The following is a 19123-nucleotide window of genomic DNA, read 5'->3' on the forward strand; positions in this document are numbered from 1 at the left end:
TCTAAGTCAATTTTATGTGCCAATGACCAGAGACGCAAGTGACGTGAGAAACAAACGATACGTTGACCATAGGAAACATTAAATTTCAATAGAAAGAAAACGCGCTTCAGTTTTTATTACAAAAAAATAGTGAGATACCGGGAACCGATTAACGAACATTACGGTACGTACATACATACTTACGCATACTTAGGTGTAGCTTTGAAAAAGTGACAAAAACAGAGTGGATCGAAATTACGGATGTAGGGAAAATATCAGCAGAGAACTGTACGTATTATTTGGGCCGCGTAGTAAAATCGACCCGTTCCTCTTTTCTGTGATACCTGGTCTAAGAAGATATTCTTCTTGGCGCAGGCGGCGCGTTACAGCGAAAGGTTAATCGTGCGAATCTGCCGTTTGTTGTGATACACGTTTTTTTTTTTTATTTCCGCTTCGTTTCTGCTCCTTTGTATCGAACGTTTAGCATGCACACCTACAGAATTTCTAAGCGCGTCTATCGAGGATTGTAAGGGTAAATCCGAAAGCTTGACTTACCTTCCGTTTTTCTGATACCACTGTCGAGCTTTAGTCTTCACCCCTGCAACTTGTTAGTCGTAAGTCGGAGGCATCGATCGGTTCGTTTTTTCCATACCTTCCGGCTGTTATCTCATACTCCTCATCGAAGGTGGGTATCTATAGACGTCGAGAACCGCGAGGAGCCCAAAAATCGCAAGTTCGTCGTACATTTCTAATTGTAAGCTCAACCTCGACACTCTGCCCTTAGCCTCCAATTTCAAATGGCGAGACCCTCGTGGCTCGGTGATATGCAATATTTACTTGCAACAGAATGAAAATACTGTATTTGGGAAAAGGAAAAGAGATATTCATTTTTCGACAGAAATAAATTCGTTTCATTAGTCACTTTTAATTAAAAGATTCACAATTTTTAGTTGTACTTTTTCAATTGCCGCACGCAAAAATTTATCTGTATTTAAACGAAGGAGTTATTCAATATGTAAGATATTTATTCATTTCTCCGAGCGTGATGTCGAATGCTGTACAAAAAACACTGAAACTTGTTAGTTTAGCGCATGGATAGTAAGTGACAAAACGAACCGCACATACGAAGCATCAACCGCCTAACACCTGGTCTTTCTACTCGAGTTAGTAAAAGTGATTTAGGGGTCAATTTTTATTCTCAAAGGTAACGTACAAGAGAATCAAGTGTCAATAAAACGTAACATTATTTGCTTTGTTTTTTATCTCCTGAGGGTGACTTTTGTAATTTACAAGTAAAAGGTAACATTTGAATTGAATTTAACCGTAGAATAATCAGTGGATAAATTGCATTTTAGTTTTGGTAGACTCAAAAAGAGAGTAAAAGTATACATTTTTTCATTAACACAATAATTAGTCTTGAGTATATCGTCATTGCAACTTAGAAAAATAATGTAATTATAATTTTGTAATAAATTTTTTACACCGCTTCGGTCCTGAATACATGGACATTTTATTGCCGCTATAAATATTGACTGAAATGCTTGAAATGTATGTAAAATATACGGATCAAAGGCACGGGTATATATATATGCAAGTACACTGGTCACGTGCCGTAACCGTAACACATATGCACATCATATATGTATTTATGGATCAGCCAATTATGCGAACACGCTGATGAATCTAAAAATAAATACATGCGTATTATGTATGTTTCTTTTATGTATGTATGGGTTTCTGTGTTGCGTCCTGATCGCACGATATTGCATGCAATATATCGCGTATAATTTATTATTACAGAATCATTGCCGAACCGCAGTCTTATCGTAGGTAATGATTATCTGATCGATGGGTTGGGTTCAGGAATAATTAGGTTACCAGTGTTGGCGACAACGAATCTCTTTCGTATCGTAATCAACTGGAAAAACCATGCGTGTAAGGCATACGAATCGGGGTTAATCGAATGGTTGCAGAATCGAATTAAAGCGATAATTATTAGCAGCGATGTAAAAATTTAAACGAAATATCTTTAGGATGGATGCATGCATAAGTATATCGAATTGTGTGTGCGTGTGTGTATCTATACATGTATACACAGGGTATCATATATCAGGGTAGCTCTTATTAGGGTCGTTTTTGAATTTTTATGCTCCCGGGGGCTTAAGGGAGCTTTCCAGTGTGACAGCCCGAAAAATCGTTGTTTTTCGCGATTTTTTTTTTTAAAGAAAAAATAATCTAATCGGTCTGGTTTTTTTTTTGTATATTAATTGGGTATTGAAGAATACAAAACAATTTTTTAAAGATCGATTTATTTATTAATCAATATCTATAAAAATGATGAAACAATTGTTGCAGAAAATGCACTTGGATGTGGTGTCCACGTTGGGGGTCACAATTTTGATCTGAAACAAAAAACACAAAAAGATTATTGATCGGTATATAATTGGCTTTCGTGCTATGGAGGCTTTTTTCCTTTTTTTTTTTTTTTTTTTTTTTTTTTTTTGCAAAAATGGCGCCGGTTTGAACAAAACGTATCGATTTTAGCATTTTTTTTGGCAGTTTTTTTTACAAAAAAATAGGAAGATGTCAAAAAAAAAAAAAGCTTCCATACCACGATAAACAATGACGTTAAGTATATTGTGTAAAAAATTTAACTCGATAGCTTTAAAACTCTGCCCTCCAAGTTGGACACCGTTTTGAAAAATGCTGTTTCGAGAAAAACGCGTTCAAAGTTTCAAGTGAGGAAATTTTAGGTAAATCGTTTACTTACGGTCAATCAGCGATGCCAGGTCCATACAATATCCCCTCTGCTTCTTCGAAAAGATCGTGCTCAATGGATTTCGCCTCTTTGCTATCCAGGGACGCCCGGCGGTTTGCTTGGGTGATGCGCGCATTCTTGTACTTAGGGGCGAAATCTGCGGCGCTCGGCCCTATCATGCATCCCATCGTCTCCAAAATTTTTAAAATTAGGTGGTAACCTTCATTGAAGGTGCACACAGCACTCTGCGTAGCGATTTCTACTATCTGCTTGCCGCAGAATACGTGCTTTGGGGCTAGTTGCCACACACAGTGATTGATTGATTTTCAAGAATTTAGCACGCCATCCGCTTTTTTTTTGAAAATTGAGTGCGACAAAAAAATAAGTCGCGCGACTAATTTACGGCTAATTAACGGCAAATTATGCAATAGTCCGAATTCACATTTTCGACAATTGGCGAGCCAAGTTCATGTACGTGCAGGTAGGAACGAGACAATAGAAATAACGGTCGCACGGGCAGCTGTAGCGCTCCGTTGCCTTCTTCCAAGAAATGCTTTACAGTAACCGAAATAATCTGAATTTCGGCATGAAAATTTCAGGAAATATTCGGAAGAGTGTATACTATTCGATGAAGCAAAAAAAAAAAAAAAAAATCGATTTTTTGAAAATTTCACACTGGAAAGCTCCCTTAAACGCTTTTAAATTGATCAAAAAAATTCTCCGAAAATTTAACTTTTTATATCCACTCCAAGATAGTTTAAGCCCCTAGAAGCATAAAAATTGGAAAACAAGCCTATCAAGGACCACCCTTGTATATATTATAGATATAACGCGTAATAATAACGTTTCGTCGATTCACCCTGTTGCGAATTATGCTTATACGGATAATAATTGAAACGTGTTATGCATTGATACATCGTATGCATAAAATTATTATGTTTATCCCCTGTACATATATCATGACACTTCTCTTATGCGAACGGGCAGAGATCGCTGGTTTCTTTCACGCGCACGGCTACTACACGTTATGTGTAGTAACGTTAGACGTTGAAAAAACAAACTACACGGATCGTCGTAATACACTGGAGCCCAAAGATCAAGATGAAATCCCTCCGCAGCTTATGTAACTGCAGCATTATGATCAGGTTCGTTTAGGCGGTATATTATGTAATTTGTAATAATTATCCCGGCTCCTAGTAAATTTCTTATATATATATATATATATATATATATATATATATATATATATATGTACACACATATATCTACGCTACCTAATTCTTCTTCTCCCCTTTCCTTATTATTTCTCTTTGTCATTTGTCATGTATTATACTTCGTACGAGCTGTGTCTCTACTATATGTTACATCTTTAAATATTCGTATTGTACGTAATCATTGAACCTGGAAAGCGTTCGTTGAACCTCTTTAACTGCAGTATGGAAATCAGTGTGCAAGGTGTAATATGTAGTTCGTCTAATCGGTTTAGTCGTATCCTACGTAACACGGAAAGTAACGTCATATCGGAAATAAATTTACATACTAACGGAAAGAATACGAAAAAAAAAAAAAAATCCAACACTGGATTTGCGTGTCACGTTCCACTAATTGTATAACAGAAAGCCATTTATTTCCCGCATCAATTTGAAACGACAAAAGATATGCGCGAATGAACGGTAACCATTTTATCTTTATTCTCATTATGTGTTTATTTTTATTCTCATTTTACAACTTTCAGCACACAACGAGATTTTCACATTTTTCATCGATTATTAATTAATCCTTGTTAAAATTATTAAAATTCGTTCGTTCGTACATCACTTTATCAAATTTATCGTACCGAGATCGATTCGGAAAATGTTGTAATCCGAGGATGCACGCTTTATGGAATAATATACGGTCAGCTGCATGTTTTCATTCCATACAGTGTTCTTGTTTCATCGTTTCCTTCACTGATGTAATTAATGTATAAATTCGCTTGATTAGCGTTGAATTTTTCTTTTAAACTTTCTCGCTCCTAGGGAATCTATTACCATCGTTGGAAGGAGTATATTTGAACCATAATAACACCACGTATAATCTTTCTTATAATATAAAAAAAAACCCGTTCATTCAAACTTGATGAAAATCCATGCGGTGATGTTAAATATATGCTTAAACCTTGAATTCACTTTTTAATTCTAGTACGAGAAGATTTTATTGAAATCAAACAAGAGGTAGAAAAATGATGGAAACAGATTTATCTTTAATTACAGAATAAAGAAAATTGACGTTAAAAAAATGTATGAAAATGATGTCATTTAACGCTGTACTGGATTTTCTTAGCAGGTTGGTTGGCCAAAAAATGATAATGTCTCAATTTATTGTGTTTTTTACGAGAGAAGAATACGAGAATGAAAAATATTGGAAACATAAAAAAAAGGTTACAGATACTGATGTTTCGTTCTCAATCTCTTGAAAATGTTAAAAAATCTATTAAATTCGTTTGACTTTACTCTACGATGGTTCATTTTATTCGGATGATTTTTTTCTTCAAGTTCAATGAAACACTTTTTTTTTTTTGACATTGCACTGATATTAATTACGTCCAACAAATGGCAATATCGAATTTGTTAATGAAAGCAGAATGAATCATTTCCAATGACTTTCTAGAAAATATAATCCTCTACAGTGACATTATGGTGAAAAATTTTAACTCGAAATAAGCTAGGAATACGATAAATAAACCGTATAAATTATGATCAATCAGCACGAATTGTTGGATAAATCAGAAAGAACAGATTCGATCTACTACTATACTCTGGATTTTCGGCCTGCGTTTACTAACGGAGTATTATTGATCGCCGGTCACCCTCACTTAACCGGAGCCGGTAATGCGCTGAATTTAATACAATTAATAAATTGTTGACAAGCTTATGGATCCGGTTTTTTTTCCACGTAATGCGAGTTAGGAAAATTATTGTTACAAGCTGCGATTCTAGGTCGCTAAAAAAAAAAAATTAGTCCCGCTCTCCGTAATACGTTTTGATGAATGATAAGTACCTCTTCGTTAATAATTTATAATATTACCTCTTTTGTACCGTGCGTATCTCGCGTTAACCGTTAGAGTCATGCATTATTGTGCTCGGCCAACTTTTACAACAAGATAGTATTCCATGGTTTTTGGGGACGCTGATTGCGAATTTGAAATCAGATTTCCAAAATTCTTCCTTCAATTATTCCTTTAATTTTCACGATTTTTTCAACCAATTTGCTTCTGACAATAATAATTTACATTATATCGCAATAATTACTCTCGAGTATTGAAAACCTGTTACTGTACTACCATCAGAGTTGGCAAAAACCGCAAAAAAATATCTTGTGTTCTCTAAATGTACAAAAAACTGGATTTAAAACAGGTGGTCAGAATACTTACCACCATGACGCAAAAGGTTAAGCTATCCAACACTGACATCGCATAGTTTCTTGCAGTATCCAACGAAACGTGCATTAACAAGGTTGATGAGCTGATAATGAATACTTTTTATTAATTTGATTTTACGGCAGTTGCACACTTGGTATTTATCAAATTAAGGGGATGTCGAACGTCCGTCAAATAGAACAACAAATCCTATTTACAATTCTTTCTTTTGCTAGGTAATCAAATCTTTGCAAAGTTTTGGGAATTGATAGGAAATTGGCTGAGAAAAGTTCGTGATAAAACAAAGCGTCTCTGGGTAGAAATGTTGAAAATAATCTTCTAAATCCAACAAGTCATGGCAAAGTGTAATTGAACGCGTTGACTATATTTTTCGCAATTTTGTAGCGATTTGAAACGAAAAATCGATCTCTAACCTCTCGTTTATAATTTGGTATTTCTTTTCTAGCATTTTTTGAAAAATCATCGTACAGCTTACGGATATATGTGCAATCACCTGGTATTGAAGTTACTGAACAACCGTTTATATTCAACTCACCTGCATCCGTGTATCTTCGTTTCCTTATGAAACTCACAATAATACCTGCTTTTCAAAATTTTTTTCTGCAGTTCTATTAGATAGATCCTGTGTTAAAATCAGAATTTTTATATTCTATCTTTTGGATTATTTGGTTGATAACTTAATCTAAAGGTTTGCACATGCAAAGGTATACTCGTTAGTTTTAATATGTTTGAATTGTAATGCGTTCCATTTTCAATGATTTAGTGACGGTGCTACCCAACTGATCGTACTCAAACCTTCTTCTTCATCTAGCAAGAGTAAATTATAAATGACCAATACCGACGTCTTAGGAAAATTTGTTTAATCACGCATTTTCGATTTATTACGCAGCAGTTTATCATTCTTTTCGTGTGTAAATCGCATACGGTAATTCGGTTGAAAATCGTCATCCGGGCTCGTTGCCTCATATAATTATAGATGCAGCACAGAAATGATTTTAGCTAGGAAGCCGAGAATTCTAGAATAAACTAAAATTGTACGTATATTATGTTAGCTCCAGGAAAATAAACTTTAATAAAGAGCAGATACGTTTTAAGTTGAAAAATTATAGACACGCGTATATCTATTATACGTGATAAATTTATTCCCGATTTCACGGCTGACACACCTTAAAAGCCATGCTGCTTGTAGGCGGATTGATTTCAGCTATATTACATAAATTAAAGATATTATATTTTTTTCAAATTCAACTCTCTATCATACGTAATATATGACATATATAGACGACTTATATATAATACCTGCCCACAGGGCTTATGGATTTCACGTGGCATTTTATCTCAATAAAGTTTATCACAATTATGATAAGGTTTTAGGTTGAGCGGTATCACAAAAAACCGGCCTGCCGCATGCCGGTCGTTTCACGCTTCCCGTTATTTCGAAGCTCGGATGGGCCAAACGCCGCTTTGCATTGCGGGACGGTAGTTAACTTTTAACAGATAAGAAAGTGACTGGAGCTCCAGGAGATTGAATAAGGTGTTGCGTACGTGTATATATATATATATATGTATATGTATATATGTAGATTTCGGATCCGGAGACAAGGGTATATTTATTCCTTTCGTATTTATGCATAATATGTGTGTTCGCTTACCCATATACGGTGTATCTGCAGAGCTGGTAACAGTCCTTGTGTTTCAACAGATACGGGAAATAAACTTAAAATTCAAATTCAAATTCACGGGGTAACCAATTGGTGAATAGTCGTCGGTATTTGTAACCGTCATTGATTTCCGCGCCTTCTTCAATCCTGAGCACAACTTTTCGTCGTGGTAAATTGGACTGTTGATGTAGTAACTCAAAGCATTTCTTCTTCAATCACTTTGACGGGTGAGGCAAGTGTAACCAGTTATTGACACGCTTAGACCCAATTATTGGACCCTTTTATTTGATAAAATTATAAATTGACGGCACAAACTGTGAATTTCTTGATGTTTAGAAAATCAATTGCTAGACGGTTAAACGATACAAATTTATTTTTTTGGTAATTTTAAAACTAAGGATTGAACGGATACAATCAACAAAGGTCAATAATTGCGACAGAGTCGATAAGTGAGTGGTACGCTTAAGTACCTTAGTAAATCCAACGGTAAATTTGTTTCCGTGTTGTATATATAATGTCACTGTTAATTTTCTTGGTCAATTATTGACGCGAATGAAAATTAATGGAAATAAATCGCAACCGCAACCGAGTCAATGTTTTATATTTTTACAAACTAAAAGTTTTCTGCAATCAACTTAGTGTCTGTCGTCTTTTTTTTTTATTTCTTTCGCGTCGCCTTATAATCGCAATATTTGTACAAGGTGCTTTTTTTTTCATCGCCCTAGACGAAAATTAGGAGAAATATGAAACAAAAATTCATCCGTAACTTGGAGCGTTTTGAAGGGGAAATGTATTGCTGATATGTGCGTTGATTTGTGGATTGCGCTACTTTCGCGAATTCAAAAGCGTAGAAAAAAAAATCCTATTTTTAAAAATTTTCAAAAACAATTGCAAACTTTTTCTCAATTCTCAAAACGTGAAATGCCCAACCATTTTCCGTCGAAATGAAGCGTCAATCCTCACGGTTTGAAAAAACTACGAATCGTGTTTTTGAGGTGATCAAGCGTCTCGCACAGTCCCGAAACGCCAAAAAGTATGAAACTTTAGGAATTAAGGGGACCCGGTGGTCTAGCGCACGAAAATGACACCTATTTTCACGATTTTTTTTTTGCTATTAAAAATAAAAAAAAACGATGTTCTAACTTTTCGAGCTTATTACTACGTTTATTAATCATACAAAAAAATTTTTTTTTCCTCTTAAAAACAATATTTATTATTATAAAAATGCCGCTAAAGATGACCCTCTCGAAAAATCGGATCCGGACTGCGGAGGTGATTTCGAGACTTCTACTCATCAGAAACAAAAAATTCAAAGACATTCTTAATCAGAAAGAGTGCAGTTATGGTCGGAACTAGAACAAATCGAAAAAATTGAAAATTGACAAAATGGCGGGCGTTGAAAAAAAAAGTTCGTAAAATCGGGTTTTTTTCACTAGTTTTTTAGTGTAAACAATAGGAAATTATTTAAATAAAATTATGATTCTAGTTCCGACGATAGCCATACATGTTGTGAACAACATATCCAAATTTCAAGTCATTCGGTTGAATAGTTTTTTTATTTTCACCCCCGCAGTGCCGAAAAAAGTCGTTTCGAGATAAATGAGTTTAAAGTTTGAGGTACAGATATTTTCAAAAATTGAGCAAATTTTGAATACTTACAGTTAATCCGCGATTCCGGCACCATAGAGGATCCCTTCGGAACGTTTGTATTCCGAAGGGATTATCTTGTATTCGGTTACAAATGTAAAGGTAAAATGCGGAGAAGAAATGCGGAATGGGCTGTAGAAGCTATAATATTGGGAATTTCCGCATGAAAATTTCACAGTATATTCTTAAGATACTATACTTTCGAAATATCGAAAAAAAAAAATCGATTTTTTGAAATTTCTAGACCACCGGGTCCCCTTAATGCCTTGTCACGGTAAAAAATGGCCAAGTACGAGCATACTCTGAAAATTTTGAAAATTAGTATTTTTTTTTCTTTTTTTCTTGTTTTCTTGTTTTCTCACCATTTGGATTTTTCTTCACATCCGTTTTAAATCGGTAATAGACGAAATACGTGTTCCATACCTAAAATCACGAAGTAATCAAAAAATCTCTAAAGTGGCGCAATTCATAAAGCAACGCATATATCAGCATTGCCTTTCCCCTTCCCCTTTTTTCTTGTACCTCATCTAGTTTTCGAGATATTTGCCTAAGGCGATTAAAAAAGACCTTTACATTGTTCCTACAATAGTTCGTCTACTAGTGATGTTGCTGGATATAAGTACTCCTGGCTATTTTGTTGTACGTATACATATACGTACTTATAGGTATACCCGTATTACGAATCGATGTGCAAAGGGCATGTATCTGTGTATAAAGAAAACTTTTCTTGCATATAAATATCACTGTGTGTTCGTACACTGCACTCATGTTGTGTACACGTGATTGGAAAGTTTTTCACGCTCGAGAGTGTTGGTATAGAGTACAGATTACTGTCGATCAATTTCCTCGTGCACAAACGTAGCTTTGTGTAGATGGTTGACAATAACTATCTGTTTTCATGTAATTAGAATAAAGCGAATGTAATATTTAAAAAAATAATTAATTACTGAACAAATTTGTTCGTCAAATAATTCTCGAATAATCCTAATCCAATATCAGAATGACTGTACTGCGAGAAATTTTTAGTTCCGGTTACCGCTCGGTCCTTGATTATTTTCATTTTTTTACCACAATCGAAAAATATAGTTCTAGGTAGAAAATGAAAATTAGTTTTCTAGCTGTTACCGGAAATTCTAGTATCCGTTACTATTCTTTCTCGTTACGATCGCTGTTGCTATATTTTCTTGTAACTGTTGCGAAAATTTAATGCTTGTGCAAGAATAAATTGACGTTGAAGCCTTATTTAAATAAAAAAGTATAGTAAACCTACAATTACCAAGTAAGGATCGACAATAGCGCAAAATGGTTACGTCTACCTCGTTTTTCGTAATTCAGACAGTTTTTTTTAACGATAACCTGTTTTACTGAATTTTTCTAGTTGCTATGTCAAATGTAATTTTTCTCAGTGTATCTAATTGCCCGGAAAAATAATTTGACACATTTTTGCATCTGGGATTCCGGGTGAAATTTTTTATTCACTTGAACAGGAAATTCTTTACGAGTATTTTCTTAGGAAGATAAAATTAGAATTATGTTCGTTGAGTAATAATAGCATTGAGGACGTTAATAGAAAGTATGTGGTGACCCGTAGGACGATAATTCTAGTAATACTAATGCTGCTGTGAAATTGATTGATTCGTAAATTAAATTGAATCAATCTAAAGCTAAAATCTTGGTCTGCTAGGTGATTACCGCACAGTGGTAGAGAGTTAGAAGAGATGTTGGTAAAACACGTTTTGAAACTGTATAAATATCTTTTTTTAAATTTTGTTCCGAATTCGTTGATAACACAGTGAGATTTTGAAAATATAATTTGTTGCCTTCACGATTAGACAGTGTATAAGGTAAGTTTTTTTTTCTCCCCCTTTTTAACCGACGACTCTGCAGTTGACATTTACAGAATTACATTCCTACCATAATATTGATTATATATATATATATATATATATATATATATATATATATATATATATATATAATCAATATTATGGTAGGAATGTAATTCTGTAAATGTCAACTGCAGAGTATATATATATATTTATAGTTCATGTACGTAAACACATCTCTGACGATGAGAATTATTAGTTGAAAGAATTGGGTTATTTCTCAATACCTACAATCGCTAACTGACCGTAAATAATCCTAAGCTTATCATACAGCTGTCTGCGGTACACACGCAATAAATCTTTCATTCCGAGCAATCGTTTACGGTCTAATCAATCCCATGAGTCTGAAACATTATTTTTATCACACGTGAATGTAAAGTGGCGCTTTGCGTAGCAGTTTAGCGGGACGAAAGTGGCTGATTTCATCTCAGTGTTGCAAATATAGGTCCGCGCATGTGCGGTCAACGGTTGCTTTACTTTTCGTCCCTAGGGAGAAAAAATTAGCCACTCGCGTCCCGCTAATCAGCCATGCAAAGCTCCACCAATTTTTATAAACACTAGCGTGTGCGACTCGGGCCAAAGTTGGTAATCGCAACTTCCGTCCCTTGTCATACAATATACTATAGTTCATTCTATGCGCGCGATGTGTTTATTTATGTAGCAACATACCTACATCCGATATCGCGGATATAGATTTTCGATCTTATAACATATTCAAAGCGGAGAGCCTTCCTCTACGATTCCTCCCAGTGCGTTTATAACGTACAATGTCATATTCATGCAGTAAGATTCTTAGGATTGGATTTGTCGACAAGTAGTGATAAAAAAAAAAAATTTCTGCCGATGAATTTAGAGAACTGATTTCACAAATTCCAGTGTAATTTAGGTTGAAAATCAACTTCGAATTTGACAACGATGTCTAGATATAATTTCAAGAAACTCTTACGGCGGTAATAATTATGATTATAAAGTGCGGCTGGTCTCTTTGCAAACTTTAAGAAATATTCATTGTTACTTTAATAAAATTTCTGCAGACTAACTTTAACGGCAGTATTTTGTTTGGATTTAGAAGCATGGAACGACTAACCAAACTGATTAACCTCTAGACGGCCGGCAACACAGTGGTGTTGCCATGATTCGAACATATCCGGGGAACATTGGGGGATGATTATATGGAACTATCCCACCAAAGTAGGCATGTATCAACGAAAAAAAATCCCGGCCGCCAGCAGGTTAAAGTGAATGTCCGATGACATATTATCGAAAACTCTCGGATGCGGTTACGGTTCATGACCTTTTATCATATTATAACGATGAATTTTTAAAAAAATTCTTTGTTTTCCAACCGTATGAAATACAGTAAGTAATAGTAATATGTAGAGCATTAGGAGATTCATATTTCGCGAATTAAACTTCTTCGCAATTATTCCGAAGCGGCAAAATAATGATTTTTCTTTTGACGTGTTCTTACCTTAACGTTACTAATTTCAACTTACAATTAGTATTCTTGGAGTCTCTGTTCTTATGGCTCGTTCCATCTGAAAATCAGCATCCTGACATTCACTCTTAGCACATCGATAATTTTCATGCAGAATTTGTAATCCTCAACGTGCGGTTAATAAATATATATACATACATATATGTACATACTGTCTTCAAAAGGTCAAGAAAATATTTCATTATGAGGAAATAAACTGCCAAGTCAAATTTAGTCAACGTTGCTCATTTCAATGGCTAATTGAGGAAAAGAGAATATAATTTGATGACTTAGATGACGCAGGATTAGATTCTCGTTTAACCAGTTGTTCGAAGGTATTTTACGCGATACCTGCGCGTACAGCTTTAGGTCGATTCAAACCAGTTTCAATTACGTTAATTAGTCGGTCCATCCTGGCAGCTCCGGTCTATTTTCTCGGCTGTAGGTACATACGTACCTACATGCGTTACAAGCGTCGTAGTCCAGTGTCCACGCAACTAACCAACGCACGACTCATCGAAAACACTCTCCAGCCCTCAACCTCGTTCTCTTTTATTCTTGTTCTTATTGATCCCGTTGTTATCTCGTGTACCCGACTACCCCATGGTTCAATCCCACTTCTCCAAGAGACTGAAGTTCGTAACGTTAAAGTAACGAAACATCGGGGCGATATTCATTATTGTGTAATTTTAGAATAACTTCCAAGGAGTTGTCTTTACAAAATATGAGTATTTTTTGTTTGTTAATGTTTACTAAATTTTAGAAAATCTGAAAGTTGCGAAGAAACGATTTTTCTTAAACATTCATCGTTACAGCAACGTTACTAATTTCAACCTCATCACACTAACCCGTTAATATTTTTATCACATTTTTGTTTTCATTTTCTCTTCTCTCTCTCTCTGTCTCTCTGTATCCCTATCGGCATTCTCACATGTCTTTACAAAACAAGGCTCTCGAGTTATCGCACACGAGGTATAATGTTATACGATAAAAAAACGTGGTGGTTGTCTTCTCTCAGTATCCGTAGCGGTAAGAAGAAACGAGAATAAAAAGTGTCGAAATAATTCACCTTACGTATGTATAATGAATGTTATGCGTATTCGTACGTGTTTAACGAATAATAATAGTAACGAAATAACCTGGAGAGTCTAAAGGACAACGATGTGCACATTATTAACCGAGACGTGAAGGAATAAAAAAACGTGGCATTCTTCGTTTTTACTCAGCATTGGGGAGGTCGACATGCAGTTGTAGTCGTCCATCATGCCGTACATAAAACTTTGCATAGAGAGTCTATGTAAGAAATACTTGAAGTCATTTTATTTCAGTCTTGGATACAAACACAACAAACGAACAAACTATAATTAACGGGGCAGGATCTCCTACTCTCTTCATCATCCGTGAACAACGATCAAACGAATTCAACGTTTCGTTGCCGTACCGTGCCGTTTCACGCCTCTAAATTAATATCATAAGTTCCTTCAAAGTTTCAACAGTTTTTGTGCCGGCAGTTTAACGTTATGCATACTTCGTACGAGAACACATAAAATTCAATTATTAATCCAAACTCTTAACCAACCACATTTTTCAGTGCATCATGTATACTATATCTATGGCATAAACTTATATATGTATAATATACCTGCTTTGAACGGATGTTTGTCTTGTATAAGGTCGTAAAAGTGTCGTCACAACAGCAAAAATTATGAAATATGAGGTTGAAAAGTGCGCCCTGTGGTAAGGAGTCCAATGTGAGTTAATTTCGACAAATGGGGCAAGTACAGATTCACTTATAACTGTTGGTAAAAAGGTAATCAGTGACCAAATCGCGCTTCAAGTTTTATGGAACTCACAGTTTCGTTTAATGATCATCAATCGTTGACGAAATGTTGCACAAATTTCAAGTCTATTTTCTCATTTGTCAAAATTAACTCGTATAGACATACTGCAGAGAAAAAATTTACCGACTTTATCAAGCCTGGTAAAAGAAATGTTTTGATGATTCAAAGAAACATCTCATTCGGATCTAGACAGGAATTTGAGTCACACGGTGAAATCTCATTCATATGAATTAACTAAACATTTCGTGAGCTACAATTCGATGGTTGTATTTAATAAAGTCAAAAAATTTTCGTTCGTGTTTGTGCATCTCATCGGTACCGTTAACAATTGCATAGGGACAATACATTTGAATCACCGTAATCAATTCGGATGATAGACTCATGGGAATATAAATAGGTCGAGTTTTTCCATAACGGTAAAACGTGAACAAAATTGCGGGCTTGACACAACAATTATTTATTACAGCTCAGAGATTACAGTCATTATTAAATTTAGAGCAATAAAGTAAGTACGAATATTGTAGTCGTTGAACGTACAAGGATCATTCCAGCTCTATTAGACTTATTCATATATACAGCGTTGCAATTTATTGTGATTTACCTGTTATTTTCATACGATGTTGAATATATTTCAACGCAGTTTTAAAGATGAAATTTTCGAAGAATTCTATAGAAACAGCAAAGCACGACTAATTAAAAAAAAAATGGAGAAAGTGAAGATTGACGAACCGGTTCTATTAATATTTGAAAACTATCACAAGAGGTAATATATTTCCTGGAACAGTGTAGTTATAAGAAAAGTGTTGACGTAAAAGGGACGCCGAACTGGAGAAAGTTTTCCGTTGTAGTAAACATTTCACAAATGTGCATGCATACAAGAAAATAAGTTTTTCTGAGTTCAGCAAGTTCGTTGTTTGGTTAGGCGTGCGTTCAAACAAATTTTTGCTTCCACAGAAACAAATATATCTCATTTATATCCGTCTATTCACTAGCCACAATATAATCAAATAAAAACTGATGTACGTAGTTTAACCTCAGTACGAAAAAAATAACTAGCCGTATCAAAGTTCCCGTATTATCGACAATATAATAGCTTGATATTTGAAAAGAAACGCTTATTGCGTTAATAAACCTCTTTTGCATTGCACAACGAGAAGTATAACGAACATTGAGGAGATGTGAAAGATGTATCTCAAACTCGTAACTCGCTGGACGGCGATGACCGGCGCCAATCGCGGGGTAAAATAGAAAATGCGTTGTGTGTTATATTTCGAGATGAAACTCACATGTCTCTTGCGTTACATAACAATACCCGCCGCTCCCTCCATCATGCATCATTATACGCACACGTATATTTATATATCATTTCCCAACCATACGTGTGTTACACATACGTACATAAATACAGTGCAGAACGGTTTAACGGGGTATACGCGTGTCACGTGTGTCCGTGCCAGGCACATAAACGCAACTAGACGAGTCAGAAGCATAGATACATAGGTACATAGAGTGTGTGCGTGAAGTTATTCATAAATAGCACGTGAACGACCACGAGGTTCGGTGCACGCGCTCAGGGAGGTTCAAAGCTTCGAACATCAGCTTAATGTTAGCCGAGTCTCTGCATTGCAGCCAATGGAGTCCCATTATTGACTGGGAATCGGGAATTCTCTCGTCCGCCAATTTACACGGCTCACATTCAACAATTTCGTTTTAACGCCGTGTCCTTGCGGTCTTTTTGCGTGCAGCGCCATTAAACGAAACTCTTGAAACTCGCAACGCTTTCCGGTTCCAAAATGGCGTCCACCCACGTACATCGCCTCGTAAATTGTTCGACGGTTGATTATCTTGCACGATTGTTAACCGCGATGAATCGCGATCAAATTTGTTTCGATATATTGGTATATGTTGTATTCGTATATACGCGATCACCTCTTTTTCGCTATCGTAGATACAATGTATCGATAATTATATGAATTCAGAATTCGAAGATATTTGCTTGCCGGAGATTCAAAATGGCGGCGTATTTTGAGAAATGATTGTTGTTTTTTTTTTTTTTCTTCTATGTTCAGCAACAAATCGCAATTGCACGTTTCACTGCTAGTATTATGTTGTATCGCGGAAAAATTATTTACACAGGTACTTGAAAAATGTGACGATTGATAAAAGTTGAAAATTTCGACTTGAAACGCGCGAATTCGCACGGTTCGACTGTAAATAATTTGATAAACTTTTACAATGCGATACAAATTCGTTACACGTCTCTGACTGATGCGTCGCTTTTTCTATTCTCCTTTGTTTTCAATATTTGATATAGGTTTAAGCTAGACAAATTGTGGTCGTTGTACGGTGAAGCTCTACCTCTGATTACGCACACATACATGAGTTGTATATGCGGTATATATAACGTGTGCTATCTATCTAAAGTTCTCAAGCTTCGAAGTTAGACGAACCCGCGTGCGCAAAGATTCTTAATCTAAGGAAAGAAGGTTATAGAGAGAAGCTCTAGGCTGTGCGTGTGTGTGTGTGTGTGTGTGTACATCGTGTATACCTGTATATATAACAAGGTGGGGCGACGCACGTGACTCAAAACCACGCGCTCGTCAACTATAAACGTAAAACGAAACTTCTACCGGCCACGGCGGCGAACCGATGAAAGGTACACTTTTCGAAGGTACACGAGCCGTGTAAAGTGTGTGGTCTGTGTGCGCAAGATCAAGATCGCCAAGGCTCAACGACCATTTGTCATGTATATATAATATGTATACTTATGGATCACGCGCACTCGCAGTTGAATCGCGTCTAAAATTGTTCATTTCATCGATTACCTACGCTTTTGAAATTCCCTCCACGCGCGTCGACTTACGAGTAAACAGCTGGACTAATTTATATATAACGTCCACCTGCCCGATGAAATAGGAGAAAGAAAAGAAAAAAAATTAAAAAGAATAACGGTATAACAAACCGATAAATATTATCATTCTTAACGAGACTTCTGCGTTTGTTTTCTCACTTTACAAACTTGTATTTAATTAATTGATTCGTTCACATGTAAATAACAATTTATTGTGAGTCGAATTCGTTGTTATCCATCCAACCGGCACGAAGAATTTGGCCCGTCGCCTGGGCGTTTGGTCGGGTATTTTAATGTGCGAACGGCGTAGATCTAACGTATTTCTTCAATGGTCACACTTATCTTCATTTACGTAACTGAACATTTGTTCATCTGACACAGGTGTACACCCTCTATGTACGTGTATAAGTTGTGTCAGGAACGGTAAATAACGCATACCTGTAAGTTGTAGAGACATCTGTCCTGTATCGTTGGTGTATAATCATTATTACGTTCATTCAGCGATTCTCGCGATCATTATACCTACCCAGCTATGTTACTATGGCGCTTGAGATCAACAACAATGACTTGCTCCCGAGTTGCACGAGCAACTCTCCGAGCAGGCTGCGTATCGAAATCCCCTCAGGTAAGTAGTCGAATGTTTTCAACAAAGTGCTTAGCTGTTCTATTATCGTCGCCCGTTCCAAATCACTCAAGAGCCGGCTATACCATCGGCTCACGGCTCACCGAGAGATGTCTGTTCTCTATTTTGTCAACCACATTCTGTCTCTTGGGGTTCGCGTTATTTAGCCCGCTCCTTACTTCGTCACGGTGCGAGATAAGCTTTAAATACACATAACAGCGCGTAGACGCACATTCATCACAGGTTCAGCATCATGCGTGTATATATATATATACTCGTCAGTGCGTGTAAGCGCAACGCATCTATATCGCTTGTACTTTCGTGTATAATATAGTATGTAATATAATATCTGCCGGACAACTGCGTACACGTCGTTACAAAGCTACGCTCCAAACATCCACCATTATCCGTAAGAATTAATTAACGGCGAGAAGTTGTATTGGTTCGTTAGAAGTGCAAGAAAGAATGTAATTACACGTGTGGTATGCGTGGAAAATAGAATTATGTACAATGTTATACGGTCTCTCAATTGCGAGGTGTTCGAATAACACTATAAGTATATATATATATAGCCTGCGCAGGAAGTTTCTCTGGGATTATTATTTCTTTGTTGTTGTTTGTTGTTATTGTTACTTCTTCAAACAACTTCGTTTCGTTTTCTTAACTTTTTACTTTTACTGTTAATTATTCTTTTTATCGCTTATTCGTTGTATTCTTAGAAGTGAGAATTTTGTACATTGTCGGAATAACGACGCGTAGGACAAGGATATCTGCCGCGGAGGATTTGAGGAAAATTGCAAGGTGTATAATAAACCTACCTGTTACGTAAACCAAGATAGAAACGCTGTGAGGAGGACGTTGAAAAATTGACTGAGATTATCGTCGAGTTGTGTCACGATGTCCACATTATTGCAGCATATTGTGTCATTATCTTTGTCATACATACATTGTAGCTTTTATTTTTCGTTCTGTGAGGCATATTT

At 35.9% G+C, this 19123-nt stretch overlaps 1 protein-coding gene across 2 annotated transcripts in view; it reads left to right on the top strand.

The window, feature by feature from the left end:
* LOC124210964 (titin homolog) overlaps nt 1–19123 on the top strand; it is a 42903-nt gene that overhangs the window by 1422 nt on the left and 22358 nt on the right. Inside the window, exon 1 of one of the 2 annotated variants that reach the window (XM_069133895.1) lies at nt 14075–14123. The exons of the other annotated variant lie outside the window; for it this stretch is intronic. Coding sequence (XP_068989996.1) covers nt 14090–14123 — 34 coding nt within the window. The 5' untranslated portion in view covers nt 14075–14089. Of the gene's footprint in view, nt 1–14074; nt 14124–19123 lie in introns of those variants that run through there. 2 annotated transcript variants of the gene reach the window in all.

This window comes from Neodiprion pinetum, chromosome 1 (assembly GCF_021155775.2).
Source record: "Neodiprion pinetum isolate iyNeoPine1 chromosome 1, iyNeoPine1.2, whole genome shotgun sequence".
Classification (NCBI taxonomy): domain Eukaryota; kingdom Metazoa; phylum Arthropoda; class Insecta; order Hymenoptera; family Diprionidae; genus Neodiprion; species Neodiprion pinetum.